At 39.5% G+C, this 18,022-nt stretch overlaps 1 protein-coding gene across 4 annotated transcripts in view; it reads left to right on the top strand.

Moving 5' to 3' along the window:
* The window catches only part of ARHGAP18 (Rho GTPase activating protein 18), a 195,107-nt gene extending 177,403 nt beyond the window's left edge, over positions 1-17,704 (top strand). For 3 of the 4 annotated variants that reach the window (XM_060616626.3, XM_060616627.3, XM_060616628.3), the window contains 3 exons: positions 11,147-11,271; positions 14,909-14,970; positions 16,197-17,704. In XM_060616626.3, the coding sequence (XP_060472609.2) occupies positions 11,147-11,271; positions 14,909-14,970; positions 16,197-16,288 (279 nt within the window). In that variant the 3' untranslated portion in view covers positions 16,289-17,704. The remainder of the gene's footprint in view (positions 1-11,146; positions 11,272-14,908; positions 14,971-16,196) is intronic. The other variant, XM_078447304.2, reaches the window with a different exon arrangement.
* Positions 17,705-18,022: the final 318 nt, after the last annotated feature.

Below are 18,022 nucleotides of genomic sequence, written 5' to 3'. Positions count from 1 at the left end.
AACACCCACCCGCCCACACAAAGGACTCTGCAGACTCCAGTTGCCCACTGAATGTGTAATCTCTACTGAGGGAAGAGTCCCTGTTATGAATCACTGATCTTTTGTCTTCAATTTCCTCATCTGTAAAATGGGGGAAAATAACCCAGACAAACAGACCAGTGGTTGGTTATGACCAGGATCCTTCCTGGACTTCAGTAAGTACTTAAAGGCTCTTAATTGGATCCCTGGAAGGATTTGGTGAGATTTATGTTGGAATGAAGAAAATTAAAATGTTCACAAAAGAAATTTCTAAATACGAGCATTTATAAACTGCTGTAAGAATATATTAAGAATTGGGTTTAAGATAAGAAAATATACTACATGAAAACACATTGGAGAAGTGAGTTATCAAAGCTCTAACTTAAGATCATGATGTGAAAGGGTTTCTATTGTTCTGTTTAAGGTGGAGACACCCTGCACAACCATCACCACCACTGAGGTTACTCAGTTACATGCTGACATCTTGTGGAATAATGTGGAAATGCAATTATCAGCCTTTGGTTTTTTTTTTTGGCTTTGGCCTACTTAGGGATCTAGTAATTGTGAAAAAATATATGTATGTATGTATGTGTATATATATATTCTATATTTATAGCTCTCACCACTATGAAATAACAATTTTTGGCATTAAGTATTTTTGGTCAAATTTTAAAATATCTTTAAGAACATAAAATTTAATTAAGGGGAATTGTAAACAGTGTTCAATTTTTTTTTTTTGTGGGGGGGGGGAAGCTTGATCTTATAGATTAGAAAGGGTTTTTGACATTTCATTTTTGTTTGAGAACATTTACTCTAACACTATTACAAATATGTGAATATCATTTTGCTTTGTAGCTCTGCTTATTCATATTAACTCAGGTGACTTCATAGCCCTGTCTTTTTTGTAAGGTGGTTATAACGTGATTCTCTGAGGTATGTTATATATCCAAGAAAGCATTTATGCTGTCCTTTTAAATAATCTTTAGGGGCACCTGTGTGGCTCAGTCAGTTGAGCATCCGACTTCAGCTCAGGTCATGATCTTGCAGTTTGTGAATTTGAGCCCCACACTGGACTCACTGCTGTCAGACTGTCAGTGCAGAACCCGCTTCAGATCCTCTGTCCCCTTCTCTCTGCCCCTTCTAAAGCTTGTGCTTTCCCAAACATAAATATTTAAAAAAAAAAACTAAATCTTTAGATAAAAATTTAAAAGTTGTGTTTTGGAGATGAAACGTTTACATGATTTTGTTATTTACAAAGGATTTGTGTTAACTTGGATTTCTTTAGTTTGTACGTTGAGTTAATTAGTTGAGAGTTGGTCTGAGAATTATCTCTGTACTCGTTAGAAGCCAATTGTCATTTTAAGACTTAGGATTTAAATCTTCGTTTTATCATGTATTAGCTATTAGTCTTTCTGAGTTTTTGTTTTCTGAGAAATTCAGTGGTTCTTCTAATAAAATGCCTCCTTAGTACCAAGGAAGTGGTTTACATCTTTAGGAATTTGAATTTATCCTGAGTGAAATGGGGTCATTGCAGGGTTTGAGCAAAGGCTTGAAAATCTATGTTTTAAAATGTTCCCTTGGTGGGGGCGGTGCATGGGTGGCTCAGTCAGTTGAGCGTCCAACCTTTGATTTTGGCTCAGGTCATGATCCTGGGGTCCTAGGATTGAGCCCCGGGTTGGGCTATGTTTTGAGTGTGGAGCCTCCTTGAGAGTCTCTCTCTCTCTCTCTCTCTCTCTGTCTCTCTGTCTCTCTGTCTCTCTGTCTCTCTGTCTCTGTCTCCCTCTGCCTCCCTCTGTCCCACACCTGCTTGTACACTTTCCCTCTTTTTTCCAAATTAAGAAAAAATCTATTTTAAAAATAATAACTAAAAAATAAATGTTCCCTTGGATGATTGTGTTGAGAATAGACTATAGGAGAGTCAGCAGAGATGGGGAGAGGATCACATCTTAATCCAAGTGAGAGACCAGGATATTAGTCCTGGAGAGGAAGTGGTCAGATTCTGTGTTTTTTGAAGTTAGATCCATTGGAATTTCTTCAAGTTGAAATGATAAGAGTTGTAGGAAAAGGAAGTAAAAGATGACTGCAAGGTTTTGGCTTGAGAAATTGGAAGGCTGGAATTGTCCTCTTGATGGGGGATCAGTTTTCAGTCTGGGTGTGTTGAGTGTAAGGTGTGTATTAGATAAATAAGGAGGAATGTTTGGGTGTGTTTAGTGGGAAGGTTAGGGCATACTGGCCAGTGAGGTGCATGGAGAGCAGGGGCAGAAGGAAGGCCAGGATCCGTCACTAGGGGGAGCCTGCTTCTATTCTGAGGAAAGCTGTGACCACAGGAGTTACATGATTATGTGTAAATTTTAAAATAGTTGCTGTAAGGGTGCCTGGGTGGCTCAGTTGGTTGAGCGTGACTCTTGATTTCAGCTCAGGTCATGATCCCAGAGTCATGGGATTGAGCCCCGTGTCAGGCTGTGTGCTGAGCATGGAGCCTCCTTAGGATTCCCTCCCCTCCCCTCCCCTCCCCTCCCCTCCCCTCCCCTCCCCTCCCCTCCCCTCCCCTCCCCCTCTCCCCCTCCCCTCCCCTCCCCTCCCCCTCTCCCCCTCCCCTCCCCTCCCCCCTCCCCCTCCCCTCCCCTCCCCCCTCCCCCTCCCCCTCCCCTCCCCTCCCCTCCCCCTCTCCCCCTCCCCTCCCCTCCCCCTCTCCCCCTCCCCTCCCCCCTCCCCTCCCCTCCCCCTCCCCTCCCCTCCCCCTCCCCTCCCCTCCCCCTCCCCCTCCCCCCTCCCCCTCCCCTCCCCTCCCCCTCCCCCTCCCCCCCTCTCCCCCTCTCCCCCTCTCCCCCTCTCCCCCTCTCCCTCTCTCCCTCTCCTTCTGCCCCTCTCCCCCCCACTCATGTGCACTTTCTCTCTCTAAGGTAAAGATAAATAGTTGCTGCGATGTCAGGTGAGTGAAAAATAGGAGGTTAGGCAAGAGATGCCAGCTAATTTCATTGCTGATAGGAGTACATAAATTGGTAGAATTCCTCTGGAGAGCTGTTAGCATGTGGCAGAGGCCTGAAAACCATGCTCTTCATTGTATTCGGAAATTCATTTAAAGGGAATAATAACATAACCATGTAAATAGTTATGCTTAAGTTCACTGCCATATTCTGTATACTGACGAGAATTAGAAGTAATCCACAAGGGTAGAGATGATTGGTTACATGAGTTATGGCATATCTGTGTAATGAAATACCATGGAAATACAAGTGTATATATATGACATCAGAAGATACCCATAATATGTTGAAGAAAAGTTACAAATTCGTGAAAATTGCCATATTTTTAAGGGGTAGTATCATAATTTTGAATGCTTGCCAGAGATCAGGCATGGTGCAGTTTCATTGAAGTATGAGGTGCAGTTGTCTCATTTTTTACAGACAAAGTGAGGATCAGGGATCTTAAATGACTTAAGCTTATCTAAAAAGGAAATGGTAGGGCTGGAATTTGAATCCAAATCTATATATCCTTAAATCTGGGTGTCTTTACTCTTATTCTCTATTTCTTTAATATCACAGAAAAATTCTGAGAAGGATATATATCCTAGTCTAGGGCTAATGTGTAGTAATATAATGAAAATGTAATAGTGCCATTATTTATTTTTTTAAGTTTATTTATTTTGAGAGAGAGGGAGCACATGTGGGGGAGGGGCAGAGAGAGAGAGAGACGGAGAAAGAGAATCCCAAGCAGGCTCTGTGCTGTCAGGGCAGAGCCCAGTGTGGGCCTCAATCTCATGAACTGTGAAACCACGACCTGAACTGAGATCAAAAGTCAGAGACTTAACCAATGAAGCCACCCAGCCACCCCTATACAGCCACTATTAACATATGTTTAATATATAGCTTTTAATAGTCCTCCTGGTCAGTGCCAACACCCAGCAGAAGGATTGGAAGGAAGTATTAAATGTGAGCCAGAATGACCCACAAGATGTAGAAACTAATTGGATATGAGGAGTGTAGAATGAGGAGGAATCTAGAAAGACTCAACTGATTTTACTTTGGGTAATTATATCACTGAGTTAAAGCATTAAGCAAAAGGAGCACACTTTTGATGAGGTAGTCAGTTTTTGACATTTGTAGTTGACTTGCTGGTGTGACAGTACTTTGGCTACATGGGCTGGAAGCTCAGAGGGCAGCCAGAGCTGGAGGTGTGCTTTTGGGATTAGCAGAGAGATTGCCGTTAAAGCCAAAGGATCCAGTATTTTAGTGGTGGGCCATGGAAGAGGAGCTGGTAAAAGAAACCAAGAAATGATAGGAAGCCAGAGAAAGTTAAGATTATAGCATCTTAGAAGTCCCACGAGGAAGAGTCAAGTAGGTAAAAGGGCGTGGTTAGTAGTGCGATAGAGGCCGAGTATGGTGAACATTGGATGGAGGTCCAGAGCATTTTGCATTTGAAAAGTCAGTTCTGACTTTGTAGGCCGTTAAAAATCATCACTTTCTGATAGGCTTCAACTTGCAGTTGCAACTGGTGTCTCACACAAATGCATGCACACTTGCACCAACCACATCACATTCTCGAACTCGTGTCTTGAGGATATAGCTCTAGTTCTGCCAGCAGTGAGACATTAATGACAAATCATTTTCTCTCTCTGGGTCTTAATTTCTTCTATAAAATGCAGGGTAAGACCAGATTAATAGTATCTCATCCAAAGTATGTAATAAGAGCATTTGTAGTATCATTTTTTACAAAACCTGACTGGGTCACTCCCTGGACTCACTGAATCAGAGTCTCCCAGAGCAGGACCTTGGCATAGGTATTGTACAAACACTGTGAGTGTGATTTTTTCCCCCATTTGGTATTTATATGTGTGTAAACGTATATTTAATTGTTTGTTATGGAATTTTTCTTACCTGTTCATGAAAACAGCCATAAACCCATCTCCAGTGATCAAACCTATTTTTCTAATCTCATTCCATCCTGTCTCTCACACTTTTCCTTTTTGTTTTTTTAAGGAAATCATAGGCATTCCATCATTTCACTCATAATTATCTCAGATTGCATCTCTGCCTGATAAGGGTCTAGGACAGCTTGCTTTGATGAGCATCTTGTTATGAACTGCTGAATTGTGTAGGTTTCAAGTTCATTGTGGACTTAGATTTGTATGATTTTTTTCTACTGTCATTCAAGCTCACCTTTCAAAGTAAACAGAAGCTGCATGTTTATGAGAAAGAGATTCCATGAAATAAGCTGAGCTTGCTCACGTCTCCCTTCATTGGTAGAGGGAATGTTCCTTCTGTGGTTTAACTTCAGCGTTAACTCTGGATGATCTTGTGTCACACCCGTAAGTTACAGTTGAGGGACTCAAGTTTTAGAGAGCTTACGTGACTTGCTAAAAGTCCAAGATGATCTGGTAACCTTTTAATGTTTAGGATCTCGGACATGGAAAAGAAATCTGTTGCTGCACTTTCTGCCATTCTTTTCAGAAGAATCTTGGAGTTGGCAGCAGTGTGATGTAGATTCTGGGCTGTTTGTATCATGGGCCACCTGTCTTTGGTCACAAGTCTGTTTATAATTCCATTTCTGGTTTCATTTAACAGCTCTGACCCAGAGCATCATTGCAGGTATTGTTTTAAGCCTTTGCTTCAGGTCTGGAAACAGTGTCTGGATCTACTTGGGGACCCATGTGAAAAATCAAATTACAATATGAAGCACAAAATCTTGTTTTTTTAAGATGTTTTTTGATTTTATAGTGCATAAAAAATACTATATTAGAAGAGAGAAATATCAGAACTTAATTTTGTTGTAAATTAAATGCTTATTACTTCGGAAGTTATTTCAGATCCTTCTTTACAGTTCTCTGAATCTGTGAGTTGGATAAAGTTTAAACATTTGGATAATAAAGGCCCAATTATAATCAGGACTGAGGCAGTTCAAGATCACAGAGAATGGCTTCCATATTTCCACCTCCAGTTAGAGTAAGGTGATGAATATGCCATTTTAGTTTAAGATACCTTGCTAAAATGTCTTTAATTTTCTAAAATATGTGTTATATCTGGCCTTTTTCTTAAGAAAGCTGTATTTCCAGTTTGCCCCTTTGAAGATAAAAGGGTTTTCTGTAGCATTAAAATGTCAGCTTTACATTTTGCTTAGTTTTTAACGCAGAAAAAAAAAAAAAAGAAATATCCATTTTAAAGATTTGACGTTGAATTTCTAATCTAGGGTATAAAACTAAGAGCAATGCAGTGTTTATCAACATGTTATGAAGAAATATTGAAATCATTTTTTATTTAACCAAATAATAAAATCATGTTTTTTAAAATAAACTTTATTTATTTATTTTTTTTTAAATTTTTTTTTAACGTTTATTTATTTTTGAGACAGAGAGAGACAGAGCATGAATGGGGGAGGGTCAGAGAGAGTGAGGGAGACACAGAATCTGAAACAGGCTCCGGGCTCTGAGCTGTCAGCACAGAGCCCGATGCGGGGCTCGAACCCACGGACCGCGAGATCATGACCTGAGCCGAAGTTGGCCGCCTAACCGACTGAGCCACCCAGGCGCCCCTTAAAATAAACTTTAGTTCCATATATAAAACATATGAGGACCATATATGAGATAATTTTTTCCATTATAACAGTTTTTGCATGCATAAGAAATTATTATTTTGTAAGTTGTAAAATCCTTTGTGACAAAATTTTAATGGTGTGTTAGTGAAATACTGCTCTTCCTTGGTCTTGCTCTACATCACATAACTTCAGCTCACCAGAACACCAAAAATAAATACATTAAAAAAAAAAAAAAAGAGTCACAGCTGTTAAGACCAAAAAATGTGAAACAGGAAAATTACAAAGATTATACTATTCACAGATTCAGTTATTATGGCTCAAGTTAAGAACAGACTGTTTGCTCTAATGATCAGGCATGTTGTGTCTTTTCAAAGCTTGGCAGCTCAATGTAATTAGTATACTAATGGCTTGAGTATTTGATACAGCATGATTCTGGAGCTTAATAGTAATTGTCATACACTAGAGCTTTGGCATCATTTATTGTTTATCATCTTTAGTAAATATCATTTGACCACACTTGTCAAGATATCTGGAAAAAAAGAAAAAGTTTCCAGAAACAACTTCTAAACTCTTCATGTTTAACCATTATATCTACCAGTAAACACTTTTTTTTTCTCCAAGGGTGAAGGGCATGGCAGATTCAAAGTGAGTCGGACTCTGAATCTGTATATCGTTGTGAGAATTTGGATGGGATGTCTTACTATAGAAACAAACACTGAAGTGTTTCTGTCCTACACATTCATGCAAGCACACATAAATACACATAGACGGACACATGCCTTCCCTGCTAGAAGTTTCCGTAGTCATCAGGGAGTGTGGCCAATCAACCTAGGAAGGTGCTATGTGCCATCGTTGGCCCAATGGAAAGGTTTTCCCAGGCACTGATACTCGACTTCTATGTGAAATGAGTTGGTAGTTCGGGCAGCATTCAAGCTGATCCAAAACTGGCCTAGCTTCATCCCCTGCTCACTCAGGGAAAGGTGTGAGAAAGTGTAGTTTCACAGTGATAAGGAGTCTGTATGCATGCCACTCCCCATCTGCTGGCAAAGCCATAATACGGAGATTACCTAACATTTCACCTACACACGAGACTTCTCAAGTGCCTGAGAAGCTAGTCCGTGGTTCTCTTCCTTCCTAACTCTATGGGAGAGATGCTGGATTCCTGTGTCAGATGTGCTGCTCTGGGGTGTGACCCCCCAATACCACACTGACCCCAGTGCTGTGATTTATAAGGAGGCCTGGCTGTACTCTCTAAAGCACGGTCTCTGAACTCAAGTAGAAAGTGTAGGCCACAGCCACAGTATTCGAGGCCTTCAGTTTTTCATGAGGTGCCTTATGGGAAAAGTGGTGGAATCCTCAGGCAAATGCATGCAAATGTTGGTGACTCCCTGCAGTAGTAACTGACTGAAGTATTCCTTATGACACTTAATTCCTTCCTTCCTCTCTTTCCCTTCCTGTCTCTTCTCTGTAGAGGAAATACCATGTGGTACATGGAGGCAACTTTTTTTTTTTTTTTTTAAAGAAAATGTTCCTAAATGCTTTTTTTTTTTTTTTTTTTTTTTTGCTATCAAGGCAATACACATTGGTATATGTTATTTTATTCTAGGGAAATGCTATAATGTTAGCATAGCATTCTCAGAACTGTTTTTGAGTGATTCATTTAATCAATAAACACTTGATAGTTGGCTACAGATATACAGATGTGACTCAGGTATGTGGCGTGTAACTAGAACACAGGTGTCATATATTAGAATTCCATTGCAAAACAATTTCAGTGGAAAGAGGAGATTCTTTTTGACCCTGTAGATCATGGAAGGTTCTATGGAGTTTGATATATTTGAATTGGGCCTTAAGAAATTGGTAGCAGAAGATATTGCAGAAGAGGAGTAAAACGTGCATGAAGACAGGAAAGCCTGGGTGTTTGTAGCCAATTTGATTGGCCTTTTTAATCCAAACAATAGAATGGTGCCACAGGACCATTGTGGGTCCCATAGTGGGACCATAGTGGGGGGAAAGGCAGACAACGGAGGGAGCTTGTCATATCTCTGAACTCTCAATGGCAATGTATTTTTCTGGATCCTTTTGCTTTCATAACTCATTCCTTGTAGACCTTCTATATATAAAAAATTATTATCATCTACTTCAATTAAAATATCAGCACAGATTTGCCTGCCTTTTTGATATTTTAGGGTTGGATAAGATGTAATTCTGGGAAGTTTTTGTCACTATTATTTTTGTCATAGAAAACCTGTATGTAAGGATATCTGACATTATGAGTCAAGCAGATTTCCTAACTTTGCTAAATCAGCATAAAGTATCTGGGTTTCTGCAAACCCTAGCCTGCCACTCAAGGCCCATCATCATCATCATCATCATCATCATCATCATCGTCATAATAATGGAATCCAAAATGCCGGTATGTGTTTCTCACTTGAGTGGACAATGTGGATTAGGGTTTTATGGACACAGACTCTGTGCTTCAACTGTTGCTATTACAGTTTCACTCCAACATTCATGTTGTCTGTCAGCTTCTTGTTTTCTGCCTCCTGTGAGGTAATAGGGAAGGCCAGGCCAGCAGGTGAATGACCAGAGCAGGATACAGCCTAGAGATGAAACCCAAGGCAAAAGTGCATGTAGCATAATCCCTGAGTTAGAAGATACACCACTGATTTAATATCTGCCTTGAAAAAAAAAAAAAGGCACACTAGCCCATTAAATGCCCCATCGATTGCAAGAAGCAGCTCATCTTCCACATGTTACAAGTGAAAGTAAATTGTCACAGAATCAAGGAAAAAGGTAACTTAGATTTGCGTCCTACGGGTGAGGTGGAGGTCAGAAACTAGACGAAGTTATCGGGCCAAAAATGTGCCCCAGAAATTGGAAGTCAACAGACCAAGCCAAGGGGCGAGGCTGGATGGGAGAGAAGCAGGCGTTGAGAGGTCTGGGCGTGGGTTGGGATTGGGACATCCTTCAAGGATGGGGCTGAGCACATTTCCCCAGCAAGACCAGTTAAAGGACACTAGGAACAGTCCCTCTCCTAGCAGATTGGCGAGTGGGCAGCCTTGGAACGCACTGTCTTCCGTGGGAGGGAGGGCTCCCGTGGCCCCTCACTGGTCAGGTGAGGGCAACAGGGTTTCGCAGGTTGGCATGAGGCCCCCTGTGGTGTCTCCGCAGATGTAACAGGTGTTCGCAGCCCTTTGGGGAGCAAAGCCATGGTCTTACATAATCCCATGCTCCTTTTTCGGTTTTAGGAGTATTGCTTCTTTTCTTTGTTATTCTGGTGCTACATTTCACTTGTTACCGCGAAGCAAGTGTAAATCTTTTGGGGGATGCCTACATTTTGTTGTAGCCCGATTCTAAAGCCATGTTATTTTTGTTGAACTTTAAAAGAAGTCACATTGATTCCATGTGTGGTATTTCCATGCTTTATGTTGGCGGGGGTTGGGGGGAAGCAATTCAAGACCATGTACCTTAACAAAATCATTTTGTGAGCACAGAAAATACTGTCTGCTACAAGATTTGTGTCTTATTTATCTACTAAGTAAGTAGACCTAGCACAGTGCCTGGTAATCAATACTTAGGAAATTTTAGTGTTTTGTTTTAAATGTTTGTTTATTTTTGAAAGAGCACAAGCAAGGGAGGGGCAGAGAGAGGGGGACAGGGGATCCAAAGCAGGCTCTGCGCTGACAGCAGAGAGCCCAATGTGGCGTTTGAACTCATGAACCGCAAGATCATGACCTAAGCTTAAATGAGGTGCTCAATTGACCAAGCCACTCAGGTGCCCCAGTAAATTTTAGCTTAATGAAACAAGGTTTTGTAACATTTAAAGCGTTATCTTTAAACATAATTTATGCATGCTGTTTGTTGTCAGGCCTGTTCATGGCGTACAGTTATAAATAATAAATTGTTGATTGTAGTGGAACCATTAGAAATTAATTAAGCCTAATATGTCAGGTGTCATAGCTGATACTTTGATATGACAGTCCTCACAATCTTTCATTATCTCACTAAACATACAGTTCTTAACATCTATAGGCAAAGGAATTAGAATTGGTCATCATCAGTTCAGAGTGTGTGGTCACAGTGGAAGCTTACTAGCCAAGAGAGGAGCAGACACAATCCAAATGTATAGGAACGTGTGTGCCATTTTTAAAAAAATACTCCCAGGAACAAACATTTCTGTGAAATTGTGTCAATGCACAGGAAGATTTTTTTTTAAACGCATGCATTGCAATAGCACACAAAGTAACTTCTTTCTGATTCAATTTCATAAATTGCTGCATGAAGAAGCACTCTCTAGTAGATAATACTCAGAAATCAGCACTTAATATGGCAGTAATGGTTATTGCTGTCATTCTTTACATCTTTAAAAATAATTAAGCATTACTGCATAGGCATTATAAAGTTCCCCTATCACCATTAAGAGGATATTTGAGGTTTGATGTAATTTAGCAAATTACATTATACAGTAGTTAAGGTTTTTATGTAGTGAAGTAAAATGCATAGTAGTTAAGCACACTTCCCATGTAATGCATTGTACAGAGTTACATGTTCCAGCTGCCGCCAGCTTTGTTCCAGTGTCATTATTGCTTTGCAGGCTGACATTCCTCAGGGAGTGATTCGAGTGCAAGCTCCCCATCTTTCGAAAGTTTCCATGGCAATACAGCTAACTGAAGAACTAAAAGCCAGTGATGTCCTTGCCAGGTTTCTCAGCCAAGAAAGGTAGAGGCCTGTTTTGTTTTAATCATTCCACGATATAACTCGCACGCGCGCGCTCTTTCTCTCCCTCCTGTTAAAAAAAGAAAAAAAAAACCAAAACTATGGGTGATGTGAAGTGCTTCAAAATTTCATCTTCCCAGCAGAAAAGAACAGACTTGATAACGAGACCGTTGGAATGACTTGAGTTCATTTGAGGTAGTTTATGCTCAAGGGGAGCCGTCTCAGGCAGGATATCTGAGCGCGCCTGTGCCTGCCGTGGCCTTGGCACGTGAGACCCCTCAATATTCTTTCCAGAATATGGTGACTGGAGGTTAATTACTGTGTGTGGGCCATTAGGAAAATCACTAAGTAGGATACAGTGGGTTTAAAACAAACAAAAAAAATACAACTTTTTCTAGGAACTGTAACAAAAAGAAATGCTTAAATTCAAAAACAGAAAACAAAACAAACAAAAAAAACAAGGTATACGAAGTGAGAGAGGATAACCAGTTCCTTGAGCTCTGGAGGCTCCAGGACATAGAGCACGCCTTCCCTTTAGGGACAACCCAGCCTCCTTTGTTCTGGGGCTGATGGGGTAGGAGGAGTCCTTTGAAAGCTATTGTCCTCCTCTGCTGGTTTTAGAGCATACACTCTCTGAAACATTTTACAATACCCTTTTTTAAGTTTTTGGAGGTTTAACAAGTGTATTGGGCTTTCTGTGTCCCCCTCATCTCCACTCACTGAAAATTAATTAATTATTATTATTATTATTTTTTTTTTTTTTTACAATTCAGGGAAATCCGGGATACTGGCATCTCAGCTTATGAATTTTCTGTTTTAGCCTTCCATAGAATTTCATCTCTGCATTCTAGTATTCAAGGGCATCGGTGAAGTCTTCTGCCAAAACCTCTCCAATGTTAATGCAATACCACACGTATTCAATATGTCTGGGCTCTGTTTAGGGCCCTCTGCTAGATGTTGGAAGAGGTATAAAGATATATTTTAAAGTATCTTCCCTCAGGGCTTATAAATTGGGAGAAGAGATGAGCCTGTGCAGTAACAGATGGTGATGAACTAGAAGAGAGGCTTATTGGTAATATCTGGGCTTTTGGTAAGCCAGCACAAACTCCCCTCTCAACAGTACTGTGAAGTAAGCACGAATGTTACTTCTGTTTCACTGATAAGAAAACCGAGACTTTGTGAGGTCACGCATTTCATAGGTGATGGTGCTGAATTCTGAAGGTGTGTTTTCGTCTCCAAAGGTTTCCCTTGAGACACTCTCCATACTCACCAGGATCTAGAAACCATCACGGATCTGGGGCCATTGGTGCAGAGTCTGGGAGTAGATGGAGTTTTAGGGGATGAAGGCATGGAGCAGTTGGAATTTTTCAGATGTCTTTGCCCCCTAAAGGGGGTGTCTGCTTCATGAAATCAATCCCCTTCCTCTGCCCGTCCTCTCCCGGAGTGGGTACCTGGAGATCTGGCCACACTGCAGACAGAAGCCGCTCTTTCAGGCTAGATAGAGTTAATTTATACAGCAATTACTTTTAGGATCCAAGTGTTCAATTTAGTCTGTACTTTTGTTGCTGTGCTTGCAGATGATGCAATACATGACTATGAAGTTGCACAATATATTGAACTGTGACTTTAATATTTAAAGTATAGCATGATAGTGGTAGGCATACTGTTATAGAAGGCACCGGATTTGTGGCAGTTGTCCCCTGCCTATTTGGAGTTTCCGGTTGGGATGCTTTTATTAAATAATAATTTGTTGCCCCCCCTCAAGTGGGGTCCATTTTTCTACCTCCTCCCTTCTCGCCATCCTGCTGCACTCAGAGGGAAGTCTGGTAAACTTCTCTATCCATTGTCCACCCTCAAACCCCCAAGCATTCCTCAGCTCCTTTCTTTATGCTTGGGGATACTGGAGGGAGATGATCTGGATCCGAGTGCCAACTTTTCTGTTTCATTTTAAGCTAGTTTTGTAATCTCTTTTAAGTCTCAAGTTTTCATGTGTAAATGTAGACCATAATAGGGCCTGAATTACAGTCCTGTGATAACGAACTAGGAAAATGGCCGTGAAGCACACAGCACGGTCTGTTTGGGTCATACAAGTGAAATTCTCAGTAAGGGTTTATATGTATTTTCTCTTGCACCACATTCCCCTCTTCTACCACCTGTATTCCACCAGTGTAGGGGCAGTTGGGAACCTTACCTTCCTCCTCTTTTTCCACCCCTACTTTCTCCGCCAAGACAACAACACATGAATGACATAAAGTAAATATACAGTAAATTTCACATTTACTCGCCAGTCTTGATAAAGACTGTTGTCTTTTCTTTAATTATGGATGTGTTGATTAGCATTATGCAAAACCTTAGATTTACCAGGAAATCCAGTTGAGGTTTCTTTAAAGTGTAGCAATGCCTGACTAGGTTGTTTTTGGTTTTTCGTTTTTCGTTTTTCGTTTTTGGTTTTTTGGTTTTCTTATCACGTCTCCCAAAACATTCAGCTTGGTCTTCATAGAAATAATGACTCTTTCAGTAGACTCCTAGTGTATTGGGTTACATACCATATTGTAAATAATTATTTAATTTTAAAAACAAGCATATGCCAGTTTCGAAAAAAAGTGAGTTGTCTCTCGGTTAGGGTCTTAAATGTGAGCGCGTATGAAGCCCTAAGTGTCTAGCATGTCACAGACAACAGAGTGGTTGGAGTTGGATAACCAAGGTGAGTCATTGGATGGTTGGTTAGGACAGCTTCTGCTGTACCGTAGTTTTCATAATGGTTTCAGTAAAAGTCAGATCTGCTTTTCCCTGCAATTCCAGGGAGTGTGTGTTTGGGGCCTTGCAAGAGCGGTTCACAAACCTTTCCAGGCACCACAGCCCACTAGAGAGCATTTGAAAAGCAGATTCTTGGACTTGTTGTAGGTGTACAAACACCAGAGTTTCTAGAACTCCAGGTCTGAATTTTTAGCAGGCTTCTTCGGTAATTCATAGACAGAGTTTTGAAAACCACTGAATCTTACCAACTTTTATTATTTGAACCTGATGTTCTGGAAGAGTTTATTCTTTGAAGAGCATGAGTCTGTAAATGCATCTCTTACTTGTGAAGCCTTCATAATGAATATTTGCTTCTACTTGGAGTATATGTGAGTCCTGTATTTGGATGGCCAGCACAGGGAGGGCTATGAACCCTGCCCTATTCTTTACATTCATCTTGCATAGTGTTGGAGTTGTCAGCAAAGCAAACACATGACAAATACTGGTTGAATAAGTGCAGTGTGAAAACTAAGATGGAAACGTTTCTTTTTATGGTTTGATGAGAACTTTTTCGGCCCCCATGCAAAGTAGTTGATCATGTTAATAATTGTATTGGTAGCTAAAGTGTTATGTTCCCTTTCTTTTTAATTTTACAAATTTAGATGCTGATTTATTATTTTGTCTTCAGATGTATGAGTCCATTTGTTTATTTTAATTTACAGGTGTGACATTTTTATTACCTACTTGGCACACTTAACAGATGGGAAAATACAAATGTTAGATAATTACAGTGTGTCTAAGTTATGAATTTTCCACACAAGCTAGAATTCCCCAAGCACATTAAAGTGATTTACTTGCAAGCTGTTTGATGATACAACTAATCAGTTTGTTTTGTCCCTAATAGTGGGATTGCCCAGACTCTTAAGAAAGGGGAAGTTTTTTTGTATGAAATCGGAGGAAATATTGGTAAGCACATTTTGTTTCTCTTTGTATCACATATGCGGATTCGACATTGCCCATGCTTCTTATTTATATCTTTGGGGGAAAAAAAGAAATTAGAAGTTAAATATAGTGCACTGTAGATAGCTGATGAATAGCGTGGATTTTTTCAGTGGTCTGACTCTTCTCTACAGGCTCTATTTGAGCTTCTCTGTGCAAATGCCCATCTAATGTTGAACCTCAGCAAGGACAAATTCCCTTAAAATAGTAGCAACTTCTAGAATGATAATGAACTTTTTCAGAACTTCTTTCCTTTTTATATGCTTACATCACATCTTAATAAAGGAAGTAGCTGTGCTTGTTTAAAGCCAGGATTACATTTTTGTTATGGCTCAGTCCTGGGTATTTTTAGTGAAAGCACAAGTTATTTTTGCCATTGTTGATTGCCTACTAAATAATACACGCACAAACGCACATACGCAGATATATACACATACGAATACAGACACGCTGGTAATTTAAGAAATCAAAATAGAATAAGTGGATTAATTTTGACTGTGCTTTATATTTTACATGCTCCTTTCCAGTTATCAGTGGGTTGTACTCCTCTCTATGAAGATGTAAAATATCCTTTTATTTTCTCTTTATTTTAGCCCTTGAAAATGATACAGGTGAAACTGTTAACAAATACTAAATGAAATGGTGTTTAATTCAAAATAATAATTGAAAATATTTTAAGAAGTTTTGTGGAATTTTTTTCTGGGACGTAAAAATGTTGGTCAATATTGAAAATTTAATGTGGGAGTATGGAGACTCACTCTTAAAATTTAAATAAACAGCAACTCTGTCAGAAGCCTGGAACTGTTAACTCTATTAGCAAGGATTATTTAAATATTTATATATTTAATCTTGCTCTTTACTATTCGATATTGAGAATGAAGTGTTGTTTCTTCGGTAGATCGCAAACTGTTGCCACTCTTAATAACGGTGAATAAGCTTTTGGTGAACCAAAGCCCCTCACACAAAGTATTTTCAACTTCCTAAATTAATTTGAAAAACTTTCCTTTAGAGAAAGACTACTATGTTGACTTTTTCAATATTTTGGCCAAGTCTTACAATATTATGGGAGATGGGAAAGGATGAGTGATATTTTGAAGTCTAAGATTTTAGAGTTAAACCACGAGGAAGAAGTTTAAAATCGCACCCCAGCTTCTGTACCGTGTTCAACTGATACAATAAAGTCTCTTTGCTAGGAGAACGCTGCCTTGATGAGGACACTTACATGAAGGACCTGTATCAGCTCAACCCCAACGCAGAGTGGGTTATAAAGTCAAAGCCATCATAGGAGACTGAAGCTGCAAATACCCACAAGGACTTCCTTGGTATACTTGCTGGGTCAAGAGTGGAAATAAAAGAAATGGCAGGACTCTTTGTTCAAATGTACCCGACTACTAAATAATGACACTCTGAAGCCTTAAAAAGTTAGAGATTTGTGCTGCCGCCAGAATTATGTTCATTATTAATAATATGATGGGCACCCAAGTATCTCTGGAGTGAGAGGAAGGGGAGTTAATTAGCTTGGAGACCATTCTGTTGTGTGAAAGGTGCCCAGATGTGACCACTTGTTTTATGTGAAACCATCCTGTCCTCCCTCTCACTTGTTTTCTCCTAAAATCATACACCTAGTAATCTGTGCTCTTTTCTCCTTTTTCTCCTCCTCTTGTCTGCCTTCCCTCAACTCCGGTTTGCTTTTTAACCAAAAAGATCACAAATACCAGATATCTGGCAAGTCGTGAAGACAATACATCTTAAAAGAGACGGACTTCAACAGGATTCCTGTCACTATCCCATGTTAATATTCCGCTCTCTGAATCATTTGTTCAAACAATAACATCCCACTTCTTCCTGCTGTATCACATGAAGTGATTTGCGTGGTTTTCAGTTCATCTGACGTATGTGCACAGAACCGTATCCACTATCAAGAAAATAAGCCTGTCAGAAACTGCCAATTATTACTGAACTATTCAATGTTTATATACTAAGAATGATTAAAATCTATCCATGTCGAATAACTGGATTATGGATAACAGTGAAAGCCAGATCACCTCATGTATGCTGTATTCTTCTAACTGAAATTTATGAAGTTCTAGCTGGCTTTACCTGTTGTCATATTAGTATAAATATGCATGATAGTATAATCCAGTAATGGTTGAGAATATATTCTACTGAAAGAGGGATTTTTCTAACTCATAAATAAGGCTGCAGGAAGAATTATTTTTTTTGAGTATGACACAGTCATAAGAACAAGCTTTTGTTTGTGTACTCACTTTAGATAATCAGAGTAAATTTATTAAAAATGCTGTGGAAAGTACTATTCCCAGGGATTTTAGTGCACAAACCATATTGTGACAATAGATGAGCCTCTGAACTGTATGTAAATAAGAGGAACGAAGTGAGAGATGTTCAATATTTTATGAGTTTAGAGTGTAGTAAATAAAAGGTGATGTAAATGAGTGTTGCACAGACTGTGTTTATGATACTTTTAGTAGTATTTTAGGGACAATTACACATTCTCAGAAGCTCTTGATGTCACTCCAATTAGGAGGGAAAATGCTGTTAATGAGAACAGTCATAAATTTTTAGCATGTTGTTATAAGAACATAAGCCTGTGGATCTGATCACTTCAATAACACTGTGGTGATTTGTGCCATTGCTTTTTTATTTAAAAGATTTTTATAATTAAATGCATTTTTCTAAATTATCTTCTCTTGGCATTATTTTAATCCTGTATGTTTATGAATGTGCTGTATTGTTGTTTATATTTTTATTTTTGCTAAAAGCCACTTCTTTTATGCTCCTCTTTCTCCTACGTCATTTTTTAAGTGGGAAGACATGCGGAAGATCTAAAATGGTTTCCTGCCTTTTTCCCTTGAGCAAACTTGCGTTCTTTGGGATTTTTTAAAACCATGTTATATTTATTCTGTTTCTGATTTTGACAGTATATATTAATTTCTCAAAATGTCTTATTAATAGAGTTTAAGTTATTGAAAGAAATTGATGATATAAACTCAAATAAGTG

The sequence above is a fragment of the Panthera onca genome, chromosome B2 (genome assembly GCF_046562875.1).
Source record: "Panthera onca isolate mPanOnc1 chromosome B2, mPanOnc1 haplotype 2, whole genome shotgun sequence".
Classification (NCBI taxonomy): domain Eukaryota; kingdom Metazoa; phylum Chordata; class Mammalia; order Carnivora; family Felidae; genus Panthera; species Panthera onca.
The sequence above is the reverse complement of the archived record's forward strand: the minus strand, read 5'-3'. Positions and strand labels throughout refer to the sequence as shown.